We start from the raw sequence: 19,598 nt of genomic DNA, 5'->3' as shown, positions 1-19,598 counted from the left end.
AGCCCCATTTTTGTGTGAGGGCCATGTATTGTCATATTGTGGCCCAGAGGTGGCTGCTGGGTCCTGAGTGGAAAAAGAACACACAGGCCTCATTAGAGTAAGGCCTGCAGTGTCAAACATTACTCCTCCCCCAAGTATTTTAAGCTGCTTTTTAGGTTTAAGTCTAACCTTTCAAAGAAATGAGGGCTGTAATGCCCAAAATCAGACCAGTGTATTCATGAGAATGCAGCCAGTGCTATATTCCCCCACAGAGGACATTTCCACACACCCTGGCAGCAAAACACCTGCTGTGTTGTTCTGCTAACCGTGAAGCCCTGAGCCAGTCCAGGCAATGTGATCCAGATCCATTTCAGTTGGGGTTTAGGCCCAACTTGGGCACAAAAACTGCTTTAGTGGCCCCGTATGATGATCTCTGTCAGAAGAAAAAGGAAATGTGCCTCTACTCCTTGACTTGTTAGCGGCTTTCAATGCTATCAGCCATGGTATCCTTCTGGCTGTCCAAGTTAGCAGTGGTTCACCCCACTTTCTGCATGATCATTTCCAGAGGGTGATGCTTGGGGAGTGCTCTTCGGCTCTGTGGAGCCTTCAGTGGGGGGTTCCTCAGGGTTTGATTTTATGCCCCATGCTACATGAAGCAGCTGCGGGGTTATCTGGAGTATGCTATCGGCAATATGTGGATGACACACAGCTCTACTCCTTTACATCTGCAGGTGAGGCAGTTGATGTGCTGGATCGTCATGCCTTGGTAATGGCCTGGATGAGAGCCAACAAACTGAAGCTTAATCCCGATAAGACTGAGGGACTGTTAGTGGGCAGTTCCCTAGACCAGAAGCATGGGAGGTTGCCAGCTCTTGAGGGAGTTTAACTCCCTCGGAAGGAACCGATGCACAGTTTGAGGGTACTTCTAGATCCATTGCTGCCACTTGAGACTCAAGTGGTCTCGGTTGCAGAGTGCCTTAGAATTATAGAAGTGTAGAGTTGGAAGGGACCCCGAGGGTAATCTAGTCCAACCCCCTGCAATGCTGGAATATGTAGGTGGCCCATGAGAGAATCAAACCCAGGATCTTGGCATTATTAGCACCATGCTCTAACCAACAGCGTAGACTGGTGGCCCAGCTGCGCCCCTGTCTGGACAGGAATAGCCTAACTTCAGTTGATTATGCTCTGGTAATCTCTAGGTTAGATTAGTGCAATGTGTTATAGGCAGGGCTGCCTCTGAAGATGGTTTGAAAATGTCAGTGGGCACAGAATTCAGGAGTCAGGTTGTTCACCAGGACAATATGCTTTGAGCATATAACATTGATCCTTTCCCAACTACCAATAAGTTTCCAGGCCCAATTCAAAGTGCTGGTTTTGACCTATAAAGCCTTAAAAACTACTCAGGACCTCAAGGACAGCCTCTTCTCATATGAACTGAGGCCCTTCGCGTGCCTCCTTTGTGAGAGGTCCAGAGGGTGGCAACATGAGAACAAGCCTTTTCTGCGGAGGCTCCCCCTTTATGCCATGTGACTTCATTGCAGATTAGGTGCCAGGCAAAAACATTCCTCTTCTTCCAGGCCTTTGGCTGATTGATCCAAGGTCTTTAAAATTCTGTTGGGGGTTGGGTTATTGTTTTTGTTTATTGCTATGTTACTTGCTTTTGTGCTATAAACCGCCCTGTAAGCCTAAAATGAAGGGCGGTACAGAAATTCAATTTAACTAAATAAATGTGGCCATAGTGTGGGTGTTGACATGCCCCCCGCTTCGCCCGCAAACTCAGGCAGGGAGGCGGGAGAGTACAGCGCTGCCTGCGCGCACGGTCTCCTCGCAGACATAGAGCTCCTGTCCCCGTCCCCGTCCCCCGCTCCATCGGCGTGGATGAAGAGGAAACCAGGCGAGGCGGGGATTGGATCGCAAAAGCGGCCAGCAGGCAAAGAGTTAATCAGCGTCTCCGCCCCTCTTCCCGCTGGCGCACCAGCAAGGAGAAGAATCCAGCAGAAGGGGAGGGGCCGCTCCCCTCCCTCATTTTCCGACGACAGGGGGGAGGAGCCACATCGCCGCTGCTGCACATGCGCTCTCGGAGAGCCCGCTGGGACAGCGGCCCGGAGGGGACGCCTTTCGAGAGCGGACCTTCCGGCGCGCAGCCAGGATGGCGGCGGAGGGCTCCTGCGAGCTGCCGGTGGTGCCGGCGGCAGGGCTTGGCCTGTCCGGGGCTCCCTCCGCTTCCTGCCGGCGCTGCAGCAGCAGCTCCAGCTCGTCATCGTCGTCCTTCTCCTCGCCTTCGTCGTCGTCCTCGTCGTCGTCGTGCGGGGGCTGCCTCGCTCCCCCGGCCCCTCCCGCCGCGGGCGGCGTGCCCGGGAAATGGGTCCGGCTGAACGTGGGCGGCACCTGCTTCCTCACCACCCGGCAGACGCTCTGCAGGGACCCCAAAAGCTTCCTTTTCCGCCTCTGCCAGGCCGACCCGGACCTCGACTCCGACAAGGTGAGGTGGGGGCGCCGCCGCCGTATTCTGCAGGCGCTCCGGGGACAGGCCGGGCGAGGAACCCATAGCTTGGCCGTCCTACCGCGGCCACTAGGTTGGAGGGCCCCCGCTTTGCTGCCCCGGTTCCTCCCGGGGAACCTCTCTTTCTGCGTGAGAAAGAGCCGCTCAGGCCGCCTGTGTCAGCGGCGCCGTCGTTACCGTGGAAGAGGCGCCCACCGTCAGGTTCCCGCACCTTTCTGGTCTGTTACCCGGGAGGTTGGCCGCCTTTTCTCCCGCATCTAGGCAGGCAACTTTAAGTGTTGAGCATGTATAATTAGTATGCATTAAGCACAGTAGGACTTGGTTCCGAGGAAACGTGCATAGGGTTGCGCTGCGAGTTTACACTGTCTTGAGCAGAGGGTGTGGAGCGACGGGGTTGAAGGGAGATCTCAGTGCCAGCTCAAAGCATCTTGCTGCCTGAAGTGGAGCATTAGCGGTAGCCCCCTTTCTATAAAAGGAACCCTTCCTATGCCTGTGCAAAGCCCACCTGGACCTCAATGGGCATGCTGCTTGTCCCTAGGCATACTGCAAGTGAGAGACTCCAGTAATGAAGAGCTGGGCCCCACCAAAGCCCACAAGTCTTTAAAATGTGAGAAGATTTCAGTTTATCAGAACTCTCTAGCAAGCAAGATACTAACACAAAGCAAGGTTTTATGAGGGAAAATCAAACCCAAATATAGTTGCCGTGGCCATGTGGCCAGCTGGTTGGTCTCGGTTCCAGCTTGGAGATACAGGCCAAACGGGTCCATCCTAGGGGCTACATGAACCAGGTGACCCACCTGGGATTATGTCCTCGTGATTTGAGAAAATAAAGCCTGACTTGTAACCCTAACGTTTGTAACACCCTAGACAAAAGACAGATTTCTTAGGCAGAAGTAACAAGACATGGTAGTATTATTTCACTTGTAAACCTCGGAGGGCCATCAAAGGTTATCTGATCCAACTTACTGTTGATGCAGACAATCAGCTTTGGGAAAGAGACTGTATTTCTTAAGAGTCACTCTAAAAGGCTTGTTCAAAACAGCTTTGTCTCTGGGCTTTTTTTAGTAGATTGACGGTTCTCTTGTTTTACCCAGGGGGGACCTATGATTGTCCAAATGCTTGTGGACTGTGACTTCCATTATCCATGGCTGGCAGCAGGAGCTAATGGGGGTTGGAGTCCAACAACATCTGCAGAGCACCAGATTAGCAAAGGCCGCTCTAGACTCTGTATACCTGGGCTCTGGGCATCTCCAGGCCTTGATTTCTTTTCACCAGACAGGTTCCTCTTCTCTGGGGCAGGGATGCCAACTTGAATCAAATAATTTTTTGGGGGGGCAGGTAAGCTCCAGTCCACATAATTGATCACATGATGCAGTGTAACACACTATTTGAATGGCAATGCCCATCAGCTTTAGCCCCCCCAAAATATATTTTATTGGGGAGGCCGAAGGAGACCTTGGCCCTTAGGAGTAGGCTCCTTTTCTCTGGAGTAAAGTTGTTATTCTCTCTTCTGGTTGGACTCATAGATGAAGGCAACATGCAGAAAGTCAGGAATAGCTAACTTGGTGTCCTCCTTATGTTGGACTGTGACATGCTTCAGCGCCAGCCAGCATGACAAATGGTCAGGGAAGGTGGGAGTTGTAGTTCAGCAACAACTGGAAGGCACCATGTTGGTTGCTCCTGGACTTGAATAAGGAAACTTAAAAAGGGGTTGTGAAACTGTTGGATTTTAAGCTTTAATGCAAATGTGACACCTCTTTTTGCATTTCATTTCCATATGATCTCACTGTTTGTATTTCTTTCTTTACACCTATGTAGCAATGGCATGCAATGTATGAGGTAGACGCTAGTCCATAAAAGCTTACAGTCTTCATAGTGCCCCTGGCTGCTTAGTTAATTGTTAAGTGTGCCTTGGCAGTGGTCAGATTGCACTCCAGTCCTGAAAGACTCAGTTGGCACATAGCTTAAGCATGCTTTTAATGACTCAAGTGAGCTGCCTCTCCTTGCTATTTTGTTCCTGATAACCCCCCCCCCCCTTGTGTATTGCCTCAGAGGGCAAGTCTGAACTTGCTTAGATCATGTTGTTTGTCAATGCTGGTTCTTACTTAACTTTTTAAATAGTCATTGAAAAAATAGAGTAGCTGCTTTCATAAACAGTGGGCATACACTAAGAAAATCAGACTGTCAAAACAGTATGTCTTGACATATTTGCTCATGAGACAATTGTAGGAGGGGGAGAGAGTCCACCTTTCAGGTTGCTCCTACTGGCATAAATACTGCCAAGCAAAAAACAATTTGTCATGTCAGTATGACCCTAGTATGTCAGTTTCTCAGATAAGCTATTTCCACAGTTTTTTCCCCTACTGTAGTCTTTTCCATTGCTTGGCTAATTCTAGCCACACTACTATAAGCATAATAGTAATCAGATCCTTATGGAGCAAATATTTATTAGGTCAGTTGAGTAAGCTCAACAATGAAAGATTAGAGTCTACTCAGACTTGTTTTCTGATAAGAATACAGCAGTGCTCTTCATTGTGCTCTTAAATCATGGGGTCAGCAAAATCCAGTGCTGCTGCACTGCACATTGTACACCTTTGTGCCAAATTCTGTTTTCTAACTTTAGAACTGTGACAAGCCTGTAATGAAGTGGGGAAAAGAACTGGATAGATTCTCATGGATCCATGGTTTTTACATGAAGGTGCCTCAAATCCACTATCAAATCAATGCTTATATCTTTGTCCGTGGGCTGCTCCATAAAAATCACAGTTCATCATTGTGCCAAAAATTAGACCCATGGTAAAACTCATTCAGATCCAAGAAAAGCAGTTAACAGGTTTCATGTTTTTGCTAGTGGTGCAAAGACTCACCAGAATTGTGAGTTTTGCAATGCAGTTGTTGCATACTTAGAGAGATAATTTGCATCCTCAAAGCCCACCCACCCACAATTAGGCTGTATATTTATTGTAAGATACCAATCAATGCAACAGGACCTGGATCCTTCAGTGTGGATTTTCACAGCATGGACTGAGAGCACCAAAAAATGTATTGGCCTGAAGTTTGCAACAAGAATGCAAGAGACCTTGTAGCATCATGCTGTGAATATTGTATGTTATGTCCTGGAAGTACCAGAACAGACACTGAATTGGTAATCCATGAATGTCCAGAGTGGGATTGGAGTTTACATTTAATCATTACATGGATCTGTCAGGATCCAGCCATCAGAAATGGGCTGTGTACAGGAACAAGAAGCTGATTTTTGTGGTGAGTAACCAGAGGTGTGAACTTCAACTTAAAAGGTGAAACTAACATATTAGATAGACTCATGACATGCAGAGCGAGAGATGTCAAGCCTTTATTTGTCATAATTGTGAGGATTGTGGCAATTATAACAAATAAAGGCTTGACATCTCTCGCCTTGCATGTCATGAGTCTATCTCATATGTTAGTTTCACCTTTTAAGTTGAATTCCTGAAATAAATGAACTTTTCCACGATATTCTAATTTTTGAGTATCACCTGTATAATGATCAGACAAAGGTGGTCAAGAGTTCTATTTGTAAAAAAAAGATGACGTATGAAGATCAGTGCTTCTTCATTCCCAGGTTTTTTTGCACCACAAGCATCACGTAGTACTAGTTTTACAATTTTATAATGTTCATTGTCTTTTGATATTCAATTTGGGACATTTTCATATAAAAATGTGTCAGATGTTTCTCTGTATTCCTATGGGCATTTATAAAAAAAATACTTATATACTGCTATTTCATAGAAAAAAATCAAAGCAGTTTACAATAATGTATAAAACTATACAATCAAAACCATAAAAATTTAAAATCAGATATCAGTTAACTGTCATGGTATTAGATGTGGACTGTGTTTATGCAGTGGATTTTGAGTTTCTCTATTTAAAAAATGCTGTGCTCCTTTTCCTGAGAACTACCATTCTGGCCCCTGTAGAACCGAAATATAGTGACTTATGTTTTCAATGCAATTGGTGGGGATGGATGCAGGTTGTGAGTAGCTGGTAGATTTTTGTGACCTGCTTTCTAAGAATCAAGAAGATCCATGCCTAGAATCTAGGTTTTTGCAGTATGGTAATGTCACAAAACACTGGATCCATGATCTTTGTAGTGCATTCTGCCACCATATTCATTTATTTGTTGTTGGATTCCTCCTTTCAGAGTAAAAACTCCCAATGTGGTTTCCGTAGAAGCAGTAGCATACAATACATAAGAAGAGCCCATCTGGTCCAGCAGCAGCAGCACTCTTCCTTTTGGGTTTCCCTCCAACTGAGCTTCAGAGACATAACACCTCTGCAGTGGAGGTGGAGCATAGCCATTGTGGCTATTAGCCATTGGTAGCCATATTTTCCATGAATTTGTCCAGTCCTTTTTAAAAGCTGTTCAAGTCTTCACTACTTTTTGCAGGAGTAAATTCTGTAGTTTAACTATGTGCTATGTGAATAAGTCCTTCCTTTTCTCTTTTAAAAAAATCCTAGTTGGAAATTCAGTTCTTGTGATTTCCTTTATTTTAGTGTTGTTTTTGCATTTTCACTTTTATTTATTATTATTATCGTGACATCTATATTTATATATTAAGGAAAAATGAATGAAAAGTCCTTCGTTTTGTCTGTCCTAAATCTTCAAAAGTTCAACCTGTTGTGTGGCCCCGAGTTTTGAGGGAGGGAGAGGTTTCTGTACACCATGCATAATTTTATACACTTCTGCCATGTCCCCCCCAACTCATTTTTCTCTCTAAATATTATAAATTGCAAATATTGAAGCCAGTGTAATAAAAACAAATAATATCTGGGCATCTTTAATAATTGGAACCACCCCTATGAGAAAGCACAATACTGTAACAAAATTGTCGTTCAGGAAAATGCTGTGAGCCTTGATTGGATAGTGAATTTTTGTGTTCAGCTCATAAAAATAATGTGAATTCAGAAGGCTCTGGCAATCTTCTACAAAACCATATTTCTGTACAGGTGTGTAACAAAATACATTTTAAGCCCCTTTGATGTTTTATTAAACAGGCACTCTTCTTGACAGGAGGAGGAGTTTTTTTGCTGATTTCCTGTTTGGTTCCTTTTGCCTTCCAAAAATCTGCTCCAAATGGTTGAGGGACCCACCAGAACCTTTGGGTAGGGGAGATTGCTGGGGTCTGCAGGGAGAATTGGAGAAAGCCCTCTTCCTGCAGTGGATACCTCAACTCAGTCAGAGCGCATTTTATGAACTGTAGGAACCATTCATTACATTTCTAAGCCTGGATCTAACCCGGAGATTTGAGGGCTTTATTGCTTTGGTTGCAGTTTTAGGTTTATTATTTAGTATAAAGACCATAACTATGGAATGAAATGAATTGTTCTCATTTGGATACATGCTAATAAGCTTTTCTTACCCCACATTAATATAGATTGCCATTTGAGCCAAATTATTAATTTTCACAATCCCTTGAGGTAATTGATTAGAGATTAGAAACTAGCTGAGTAGTAGCTCTGTTTCACAATTAAGACCTCCAAACTGAAGCTCTGATTATTCATTAATGCAGTGCAGTGAATCCATGGTGGAAGCTTCTGATTTATGACATGGATGAGGGCAGGTCAGGGTTGGAATGTCAGGATCTCTGTGGGGTCTCACACTAATTTAATCTGGTATTTTAATTTAGTTGGCTGATCTGGGAATAGGATGGCTTAAGTGTGATAAGACAATTTCTATATAAATAAGTAACATACATATTTTAATTAGGATGAAACAGGTGCCTACTTAATAGACAGAGATCCAACCTACTTTGGACCGGTGTTGAATTATCTCCGACACGGGAAACTGGTTATCAATAAAGACCTCGCAGAGGAAGGTATGTTTTGCTGTTTAGGAAAACTGCTTTATTGTTTGATCACAGCTGTGAAAAATCACTTTGGGTGTACAGTGGTACCTCGGGTTACATACACTTCAGGTTACATACGCTTCTGGTTTCATACTCCGCTAACCCAGAAATAACGCTTCAGGTTAAGAACTTTGCTTCAGGATAAGAACAGAAATCAAGCTCTGGCAGCACAGCGGCAGCAGGAGGCCCCATTAGCTAAAGTGGTGCTTCAGGTTAAGAACAGTTTCAGGTTAAGAACTGACCTCCGGAACGAATTAAGTACTTAACCAGAGGTACCACTGTAATTGGTTTCACATACGCAAAGCATGGCAGCCTGTTTGGGCTGGGCTAGTTTGTAGCATTGCTCTGCAACTTGCAGTGGCCTTCAGATCTTGAGACCTGAATATCCTTTAGAAACCAGGTTGCGGCACCTGAAGTGCTGTGAGGTCACTGTCTTTGGGGAGGTTGTTGGCTGGGGCATGACCTACCTGGAACACTCTCCTCTCTCCTGGGCTTTCTCTTTCCGCTTTGGTCTTGGAGCAGAGGCCTTTCCTCATCCTGACCAGGGCAACGCTTCAGAGGGACAGTCTGCCGCTTGGCCATGCAGTGCTTCTCAGTGCCTGTTTGTGACACAGAACTTTCTCACAAGCAGCTGGAGTTTTATGAGGCCCTCTTTTGACTTTGTGTTCCCCTCCAATCAGGTGTGCTTGAAGAAGCTGAATTCTACAACATCACATCCTTAATCAAACTTGTAAAGGACAAAATAAGGGAACGAGACAGCAAAATCTCACAGGTAGGGCCTGCTAGTTTTTTTTTAAAAAAAGATTTGTTTTTGAGGTAGCCTTGGCTGCTTGACTTCATTTCAGAATGTGTAGCTGTGTTTGGTGCCCAGACTGAGGGAATTATGAGACGTGGCTTCTGGTGGTATCAGATGCCCTTTTTCCTTTCATGAGTGAAATGTTTCTGCTTGTGGCAATGCCAAGGGGAGGAGGGCAGCAGAGAGATCTTGCTGCCGGCTGGGCAGGCCTCAGAGGCTGAGGCAAGGGGCTTTTTTGCACTCTGGAGCTCAGTGGTAATGGGGAATGGGCTCGTTTAGAAGACATGATGGTTGAAACCAGTGGCCATTCTTGGCCTGCTTCATCTTTCAGCTGTCTCTTTGTGTTTTTCACCAAAGGTGCCAGTCAAGCACGTTTACAGGGTGCTGCAGTGCCAGGAAGAGGAGTTGACTCAGATGGTCTCCACCATGTCTGATGGCTGGAAATTTGAACAGGTAAGAGGACAGGAAGCAAACTGTTTAAGCTATCAAGGACCATACAAACAAACAAAAAAGCAGGTGAGAGGAGTGTGAGGGTTGGAATAATTGTGGGTGTTGGGAGCCTGGATCCTGGAATGGACAGGAAACTCAGACAATTAATATTATTAGCTTGTACTTTTACAGCAGTTTGCCTGATTGCTCAAAGTGCGTCACATATTAACGCTAGTTGTTTTTTATAGTAACTCTGTAAAGAAGGACAATATCATTATTTCCCTACTGGGAATAAGCCTTTGGATATGCCACTGAGCTTGTGCCTTAGCAGATGCTTGATTTGCATCTTATACTCTCAGCCTCTGAGTTGCACCTTCTTGGCATTTCCATGAGAAAGCACACAGCAGGCACCAAGCACTTCATTACTTCAGCATTGTGCCAGGTAGCTGTTTCAAGGCAAAGATCCATTTGCTCCACTTTTTATGTAGAGAGCTCTTGGAAGCACCTCCCAGTCCTCTGGGATTAACTCTGGTGGCTGGGATTAACAACTGTTACGGTAGCTGTTTTTTTTTGTGTGCTGCTCTGGTTGGAAAATTAGAAATTCTCATAACTAGGCTCTAAACTGTAGTCATGTAGTGATGTTTGTCCACCAAGATGCCATGTCAGGGTCAGTGCTTCAGATCCTGCCATCAGTATTGCACTACTGATCAGATCACTGGTATTTGTTTGTACAAGCACCACAGCTCTCTGTGGTGGAAGATTCTCAGTTAATGTAAGATTTGGAGAGCAGAAGAAGGAATCAAGCAAAATCTTTTTTGGGTCAGAACTGTCCCTCAACAGGCACTAGCTCTCCAAGATTCCCCACAACTCTGTCTCTGGGCCTTTATTTTGTACATCCATTGTGGATGGCTCTAGTCCTGCAGTCTTCCTTCTGTGCAACATTCTAGGAGTTTTGCAGCTGTGTATTTGCACAGTCAAAGCTCTGTGTGGTCAGGGATGCTTACACTCCATGTGAAACACTGAAGCCTGCCTGTGCAATGCCACACTCTCCTGCCTGAGCATGAATTATAGGAAGGGACAGGGGCCACTTAATGTTAGATGCCCCTTGTGGGAACAGGAAGGAGAGAGCTCCACCTTTATTTAATAGCCCAGAATGTTGACTGTCAGAGCTTTAGTTGTAATTTCTTATTATGTTCTGTCTGAAGCACAAGAACAGTCACCCTCAGTTGTCTCTCTTTCCCACCTCCAGCTAGTCAGCATTGGATCTTCCTATAACTATGGGAATGAAGACCAGGCCGAATTCCTTTGTGTTGTTTCCAAGGAGCTGCACAACACCCCTTATGGCACAGCCAGTGAGCCCAGCGAAAAGGCAAAGGTGAGTCATCTTCAGGGTGGAGCAAGGCCCGGCTGCTGCCTTCCTCTGCCATCAAAGGTTGTTTGCCAGTTGCTACTAAGAAAGCAGCTTGCTTGGGTACCCTCTGCCCACCCTGTCTCAGGTGTCCATGCACAAGACACACACAAGCACACTGAGCAGTTGTGGAAAAAGGAAGCTCCAATATCACACCTCTTCTGCAGGAGCGACAGTAAACCAGCCTTTGGTGTGATAGAGCACTGAGGTGCCTGCATAAGCTGTTTTAGGCTTCTGTCCATTTCATTGCTGGTGCTGTTAAACTCAACTGTATGAAGACACCCTGCCCCATGCAAAAGGAATCTCTAATGGTTATGGGTGTCTAATCCCTAAACACCCAACTCCCAGAGAGCAGCAAAACCTTTTTCTGGAAAATGACAGGTGCTATTCTAGGTGTGCCTGCATGTGGGTGCAACCCAAAAAACACAAGACGCAACCACCAACACGGAAACCTTCATTTGTTGCAACCAAAAAATAAAGGCATATAAATCACATTGCAGCGTCAAGGCTAATTTATGTATGCCAACACAGGCATACCTTGTTGGCCTGAATATAAGCCACACTTTCCCCCCAAATTCCAACCGTGAAAAGTGTGGCTTACATTCGCAACCTTACGGTATGTAGCCAGGAGTGTGGGGCAAACAGTGGCAGGAGTGTGGCGAAGCAGTGCCCGCCCTGCACGTATTTCCCCGTCCTCTCCCCCAAGGCCAGGAAGGGAGAGAGTGAGGAAGGGGAAAGGCAGCGCAGCTCCCCCCTGCCCAGTATGCAGCCAGAAGCAGCAAGGATGGGAGTGGCTTATAATCAAGTATTTTTTCTTCCCCCCCCCCTCCAATTTTAAAGGTGCGGCTTATATTTGGGTGCACCTTATATTTGGGCCAATATGGTATATAGACTTGCAGGTGCTTTTGATTATGATTCTAACACACCCATAACTCTAAGCTGGAGAATTTAAGATGCCCTGTATTGAGAGAAGGAAAGGTAGGGTATCCCATGACTTCAGGGTTCTCTTTCTCTCCAGCTTCCAACTTGAGATACCCAAAGTTTCATGGCCTTAAATCCAGCAAAAGCTTTCCTTGTGAGTGCCAGGTGAAAGAGGCGAAGTGGAGCTCTGAGGAATTCCCCCCACCTACACAATTCAAAGACTCGCTACTGAAATACACTTTTAGTGAAACTTGATCAATAGTGTCAATGATATTCTTACTTTCGAGAAAGTGGTGAGAGTCTGGTATGTGGCTAATATCTCCTGTCCTGGGGCCGACGTGGAGCCCAATTCTGGCTGTCTTAGCCAACCCCCCCCCCCCCGAGTTAAACAGTCCCTTGATCTACTCCTGGCTTTTCCATAAATCATGGTGAGAAATTTCCACTGGCTTGAGAAAGCACTCTGCCGACAGGACTATAATTAGAGGTCCTGCCCTTGGTTGCCAATGTTATTGTCTGGCTGCTCTGCTGCGGTTAAAATCAGGATGCCTGTGTTCATGTCATGTGGCATTCAGTGGAGACAAAAGGGTCAGAATTCCAGGGGATGGGGGAGAGAAAGGCAAAGGGGCATATGTCCCAAGATGCATCAGGCCCTATGCCAGGCTACAAACGACTGAGATGAACCAAGGTTCTGGTGTCATACATCATCCTTGAATAATTGTTAATTAACACAGTTTTGCCATGGGCATAAGTTAATGCCAGCCCTCTCTGCACATTTTTCATTGAGTTTTCAACATAAAATACAATGAAAGCCAAACTAATCAAAAGAAGATAAATAGGCACACAAAAGAAGACAATAAAGAAGTAGAAAAAGAAGAGAAGAAGGAAAAACACAAGGTTCTCTATCATAATTATATCTTAACCTTTATTCCACACACAGAAGGGTGAACCCTCCCAGCTCTTACCTGGGAGCTTCCCCCTCTTCCCCAGCCTCCCTCTCTGGGAGATCCTCTCTATCCTGCCTGCCTGCTGCTGCTGCTGCTGCTGCTGCTGTTGTCCAAAAAGCTGGCAAACATTGTGCCAGGCAGCTTGGAAGCAAATGTGCGATTTCTGTTTCGCTGTCCTGTTTCACTCTCTACCTTTTACTTTCCCTTGGCCTTTGGCTTTGTAAACAGACGGCCAGATTGTAGAGTGATTGTTTCTGAAGGTGCAAATGATGTGCCAGAGGCTATAGTAATGTTCAGAAAGATCTAAGCTTCAAGATCCTTGCATGAACTCCTGAATTAAAGAAGAGGGCACAGATAGAAGGCAAGGTTTTTTGTGTTCATCTGGCACTCTTGCATTGTGTGGCATTTGCATGCTAGAGAGAAGTGGCCATGCTGGGATTTGTGCCTGTTGAGGAGGAAGATGATGTTGGAGTTGGGTGAATTAGTAAAGGAGCAGGGCAGAGCTCGCAGACACGAGGAAGCCCAGCTTCTTGCATCTTCACTAATGGCCAGTCATAGTTCAACAAGAGGTGGAATCCAGGTGTCCTTGCAGGCATGATTGCTCTCCAGCTCACACCCTGCAGAGCATCCACTAACCAGCTAAGAAACTGTTTGGATGTTTATCAGGAAAGGCTGTATGGGGGTGGGGTGATGGTGGCTGGGACACAGGGCAAAGGGACAGGTATCTCTCTCTGTTGAGTTCTTTTGAAGAGAGTGGTACCTCTTATGCACATCCTTAAGAGTTTGCTTTTAAATATATTGACAAAAAACCAACTTCGGCTCCCATGCCCAAATACATCTTGATTAACCAAAAAAAGTTGGTTGGGGGAAGTTAAGACAAAAGGAAGAGGGAATATGGAATTACAGCATCTGAGCCAGACACCCTGAAAGTTACTAAACTGCTTTCACATGAAAGCACATAAATAAGAAATACTGTTTTCTGTCTGTGGACGAAAGTTCAATTTCCAGTGTTTCCAGGCTAGTAATGTTTAGCCACCAAAAGGTGGGATTTAACCATAAACTGTTTGCCTCTTCTGGATGTGAAACCTATGGGATGGTAACCACTGACTTACTCTAGTGCAAGGTGAGGCACTCCATTTTCAACACACCCACCTATTGCAGCCCTCTGCACCATGTCCCTTGCTGTGCCAGAGGGTCCTTGACACTGGATATGGGTGTTTTGCTGCTGCTTGGCAGCTTGACAGCTGTTTTCAGTGGTGGTTTGCCCTCTTCACAACTGTGGTGGCTTTTTCCTTGCGTTGTAGCAGCTCTTCCAGGGATTGGCTGGCTGGTTGCCTGTTGGATTGCTTCTATGATCAACTCGCAGAAGACTCTTCTGGGTCACCCTTCACAATTCAGGGCTGGCTTAGACAGAAGTCTCTTGCTAAGACAAATCCAGGCCAGACTTTTCCGGATCTCTTTCCTGGTTCTCCTTGTGTAGGGCAGCTGTTGAAGTGAAGGGGCCAGTTGTCCAAAGATCACCAAGCAGAAGCCTTGAATCCTCTCTCAGGCAGCCTGGGGACGTTTGTACTTTACTCACCTTGCACTCTTTTCTTTTCCTTTCCTTCCTGCTCTTTGCACTTGCTTCATGAAACTCAGAGTGAAGACGAAGAGACGGATTACGATATGAATGACTCAGATTAAGTGTGAATGCCATGGTGAGCACTAGGACTTCACCCACCTGCCTGTCCTCCCTCTGGCCTCTCCCACTGGTGCATCTTGTTTTGTGTTTGTAGTTGCTGCCTTGACCCCGTTGCCGGGTAGCCTTAGGCCCCTAGACTGCCTAGTGGTCCACTTGTGTGTTGGCTCCTTTACTTCCTGCTGCTGTTGGTCCTCTTTAGAGGAAATGTGTTTTTGTGGCTCTTCTCACAGGGAGGAAAGCAAGACTCCACCAGGGAACCCACCTGCTTTGCACTTTAGAAAACCAGAGGAAGGTAGGGGTCAAAAGGTCTGAGCCAGGTTGCAGTCGCCTTCCTATGATGGCCACAGACTTTGGGTTGCTTGCTGTTTTCTTTTTTTTAATTAGTACGCCTTCAGGAATTCTGGATTGCATGCCATGAAACATAGTCTTCAATCAGATGTCTACAATTGCTTTCTGTTTTTGGGTGCAGACTTCACATCTGCTATGAGAGCAGAGGAAACAAATTGGAAAGAACTCTCTGTGGAGAAAGTGGATAGAGTTTCTTTCTCCCTCATAATACTAGACTTCAGAGGGGTCATCAAGGAAGCTGCATGCTGGAAGATTCAGGATAGAGAAAAGGAAGTGCTTCCTAACACAGTGCACACTCCCGCAAGGTGATGGCTTTGAAAGAGGATTAGACAGATTTATGGAGGAGGAGGAGACTGTAGATAGCTATGAGGCCCATATCCACATGGAGGCAGTTGTTGGGGAGCGTAAGTGGGCAGAGGGTGCACCTGTTGCACCGATGTTCTGCTTGTGAGCTTCACAGTGGTTGACCACTGTGATAACAGGATAGTGGACTAGATCTAGCAGGTTCATTCCAAGAGGAGTCTCCTGCTCAAAAATAATCTCTGTTCTTTGCTTTCTGGAGGGAACAGCCTCATGTTTGCAGGCCAGCCTCAAGGCAGGCCTAACGATTCAACATGAGCAGAAGGATTGTCACCATGGCTGCCAGAGCCGTAGTAGAAAGTTGGTTTGGTTCTTTTGCTGAGTGAGCAGACTACAAGTATGTACACCTTCCCTGTTTTGCCATGATGAAAGGAGAAAGAGGTGGGGAGAAGGGTGTCAGGAGGTGTGAACTTTTCCAACGGCGGCTGTACCAGAAAGCAGCACTGGGATGGGTTGGAAATTCCATGTGCTTCACACACCCGTAGTGTGCCCTTCCTCCAAGTATATAAAACCCTGCATTACTGTGTGAGGGACTGGCCTTGAGCTACCTAGTGGATTCCACAGTCAAGGTCCTGAGTTGTTTTTAATGGAGCTGATGTGTTGTTGACCCTTATTTCCCCAGGGACAATCTAGTCAAAGCAAGGCATGGTGTGTTTTTCCCTGCTTGCCCTGAGTGGGGATTTGTCCCTGTTCAAGGCCAACACTATCCATTTTCATCAGTGCTGATGCAAAGAGGAGAAACAGGTGAGGATTTTACGGAGAAGGTCCCTGGGAATTCTTTGGGTGAGGAAGAGGCATAGTGGAAACTGCAGATGTTGCTGGCCAGATGACGCAGTGCTGAAACATCAACACACACTGTGTTGGCTACAAGGGGTATTTTGCCCTGAGATGTTTTGGGTTCCTAACATGCCAGTGCTGTTAAGCAGAGAAGGGTCTTTAAAAATAATAATGATTTATATTATTATTTGAACTATCTTTTCCTTGCTTGGTGAAGCCAAGGAGTGAGGCTCCTTGATTCTATGGCAGAGCCACTGAGTTCTCCTTAGTCCTCGTCCTCCTCAAGCAACACATATAGTGGCCTGGAATGTGGCTCTTTGGGTGCCCTTCCCAGGTCCTTCAGTTGAGGGCTGAAAAGTACCTCTGATCTGTATGCGCAGATCCCCAGGCGATGAGGAAGGCAGCAGCTTGTGGGCTACCAAGGCCACCTGTGAAGTGTCAGAGTGCACAGCCTGCCACAGCAACGCCTTTATTTCCTGTTCTTGGCCAAGGTGTCTCCAAAGTGACTTGGAGTTTATGGTGGTTTCTTCTGGTAGTTGATGTCATTATCACACAGGTTCCAGGCAGGGAGGAGGCAGGCAAAAGGGTTCTCCAACCCTGATACAGGGCAAGATACTTAATTGCTAGAAAAATCTATGAAGCCAGGATATTTACAGGTACATATCTTTCCTTCAGAATGTGAAGTTATACCATGGAATTATTAAATCTCACTAACTAGATCCCAATTGCTGAAAATTTGATAGAGGGACCTTATGATTGTCTAAAAATGTGTTATACATTTCTGCCTCAAAGAGGAGAGTGAAGTGTACCCCCTCCCAATTAAAGTGCATAATCCTTCAATATGGTATATATGCAAACTAAGACACTGTATGACTGGACACACTGGAAAGTGGGGTATTTTTACATCTTTCTTTGGAAAAGGCAGACAGGCTGTACTGTATTAGAAACTTTAAATCTAGCATACTCACTACTGAAGACATCCTCATTGCTTGAAAAACAATAAAATAAGCACTAAAGGGAGGGCATCAAAACTGGAGCAAAGAACCCAGACAGGCATGGTTCTGCAGCCTCAGGTTGTGATCTACAACTGTTGTTCACTTGAATTAACCTTTTGGAGGGGAGGGGGATTTCCAGTAGCTGCACCCCACTTGCAGATTGCAAACGTCATACTAATAAATGCTGTAGAGTCATAGAATTGTAGAGTTGGAAATGGATCTTCAAGGGTCATTTAGTCCAACTCCCTGCAATGCAGGAATCACAGCTGAAGAATCCCTGACAGATGGCCATCCAACCTCTGCTTGGAAACCTCCAAGGAAGAAGAGCCCACACCTTCCGAGAGAGTGCATTCTACTCTCAAACACTTCCTACCACTAACGCTTAGTGAGAACATAATCAGCAAAAGGAGCTGTTGGTTGCATAAATGGCCCATTTTTAAAAATCCACAACTGTTCTTTTCAAACTGGGAGCTGGAACACTCACATACACTGGCTTAGCTGTACAACCTAGCTAGTTTTGTAGGAAATGGGTGAGTCTGGCCTGTTGACCGTTCCCTTAATTAACTTCATTTGTTTTGAGTAGCAGCTGACTGGTTAGTTCACCATCATGTGCCAAGGTGTCTTGCATCAGAGAACAAAATCAGTTTGTTTGCCTGTTTTAAGGTTTTGCCTTCAAGAATACCGGAGTCTTTCCACTGTGTGAGTCTTGCTGGAGAATCTTCCCATGCAGAATCTCACCACTTTTTGTCTGTTTCCTTCCAGATCTTGCAGGAGCGAGGTTCAAGGATGTAACTGTGCCCCAGTATTGAATGCTGACAAGTTTTCCTTTACATTGCCACATGAAGAGGCTTGGCACCAAGAGGATTTCGCTTGTTCAGACCATTTCTGTAGTTCTGGATTTTGAACCCTGAAGGTGGTGCTGCAGCTGGAGCCGGCTGCTTGCAGATGCCTGCCTTCGGCAGCAAGAGGGGTTGTGTTGGCTCTGGTGCCCGGTTGTGCTGATCTTAATCCCATGGAAAGAAGATTTGACTTCACTCTCTGCTTTCCTTCCGAAGAGATATAGTGATGCTTTGCTGACTGTAGGGAAATGATTTGGGTTTTAATCATTGTAGGCAGTTCAAGGTCAACATACTTGGTGCTATGAATAAATTACAGCCCACATGTGGGCAGACATCCTTAAGCAGCTCCAGTTGACTGTGGCAGTTGCTGTACATTCCTTGGGGATCTATTGTAAGAATACACTAGCCCAGACTAAGGGAGGGGTGCATCTTCTTCCCCCTCCCGACCCTGCTTGCTTCAGTACCCAGACGGTATTCTCTTCTTGGGAAGAAGGTCTTATTTTGTCCACATCTCTAGGGACAGCCTTCCTCTCCAGGTAACTTGCTCCTGCAAAGGTTAGCCTCCAATTTTAGCTACACTTTAGGATTGAAACCGCAATTAAACAAAAATAATATGGCAAATACCTTGCCTTGCACACATGTGTGCACACAAGAAAGAAAACACACACACCAAAGTTGTGTTCTTTGTTTTTAGAAATGCCTGCAAGTATTGCTACCCCTGTGGACTCACAGCACTGAAGGTAGGCATGGGGGTTGAGTCTTCATGGGTGCTCCATCATGAAGGCTGGGAATGAGAATCTCTGTGCTCAAAAGCATCAGAGCTTGTGCAGCTGAAGGCAGGAATTGTGATTCTTTAACAGATGTTTACAGTCATTTCTACATTCTCTTATCTATGCAGTTCCTTCTGATGTTTGGCAAGTACTGTCAATAACACTTGTGGTTTCATTGAGAGAGGCTTGTGGTAAATGTGAAGAAACACAACTGGAGCTTTTTAGTGTACTGTGTTTAAATGAAACCGTTAGCATGTCTTTTGAAAATAGGTTTAAAGGAGTATATACAGATCTCTCTGCTTCATAGAGCACAGAGAGGAGCCCTTGCTTGTCTGAGGCTCTCGTAACATGCTACCTATATTTTAACTTTCATTAAGCAACTCACAGAAGCTGCGTGTATACACACCCCTTCCTTTTCCATTCAGATGTGTGGAGTCCTCACAATCTTGAGCATCCCTTGTCTACCTGCATTTTTGATCTGGTTTTTGGCAAACCTTTTCTGCCCAGTAGATCAGCAAGTGGGCCATTTGTCTTTTGCCATGGAGACTGGCCTGCACAGAAAGTTGCAAGGCCCTCCTCAACATTGAATAATCTGTTTGTCTTTTTTAAGATGTTAGCATTGAAATGAATTTACTAAAATGTAATTCTTCTGAAGGGTGAAATGTTTCTACTTTTATACTTTTTTAGGCATCTGTGTTTGATTACTGTAAAGCGAACGCCAATGTGCTAAGAGATCACATTTTGTGTACGTAGAAAGAAACGTTACTGCGGGTGTGTCTGTGTGCATGCACACATATATGCAGATGCAAAGATTGCTCTTGAATCGGCTGAACAGGCCTTGTTCTCCTTCACTCCCCACCATTACTGTGACGCATTCTGCCAGGGCAGCCTGAGTGACTGACTTGAAAGGCCTCCATCTCCAAACATCTCCTCAAAGGTGGTGCACATGGCTGTCCAGAAACT

General features: G+C 45.6%; 1 protein-coding gene across 1 annotated transcript; it reads left to right on the top strand.

Moving 5' to 3' along the window:
* Window positions 1-2,030: 2,030 nt before the first annotated feature.
* Window positions 2,031-19,316, top strand: KCTD5 (potassium channel tetramerization domain containing 5). The gene is made up of 6 exons (XM_033166455.1): window positions 2,031-2,461; window positions 8,229-8,337; window positions 9,048-9,139; window positions 9,521-9,616; window positions 10,842-10,967; window positions 17,789-19,316. The coding sequence occupies exons 1-6, from the start codon at window positions 2,129-2,131 to the stop codon at window positions 17,816-17,818; spliced, it is 786 nt and encodes a 261-aa protein (XP_033022346.1). The 5' UTR covers window positions 2,031-2,128; the 3' UTR covers window positions 17,819-19,316.
* Window positions 19,317-19,598: the final 282 nt, after the last annotated feature.

Source organism: Lacerta agilis, chromosome 13, assembly GCF_009819535.1.
Source record: "Lacerta agilis isolate rLacAgi1 chromosome 13, rLacAgi1.pri, whole genome shotgun sequence".
Lineage (NCBI taxonomy): Eukaryota > Metazoa > Chordata > Lepidosauria > Squamata > Lacertidae > Lacerta > Lacerta agilis.
The sequence above is the reverse complement of the archived record's forward strand: the minus strand, read 5'-3'. Positions and strand labels throughout refer to the sequence as shown.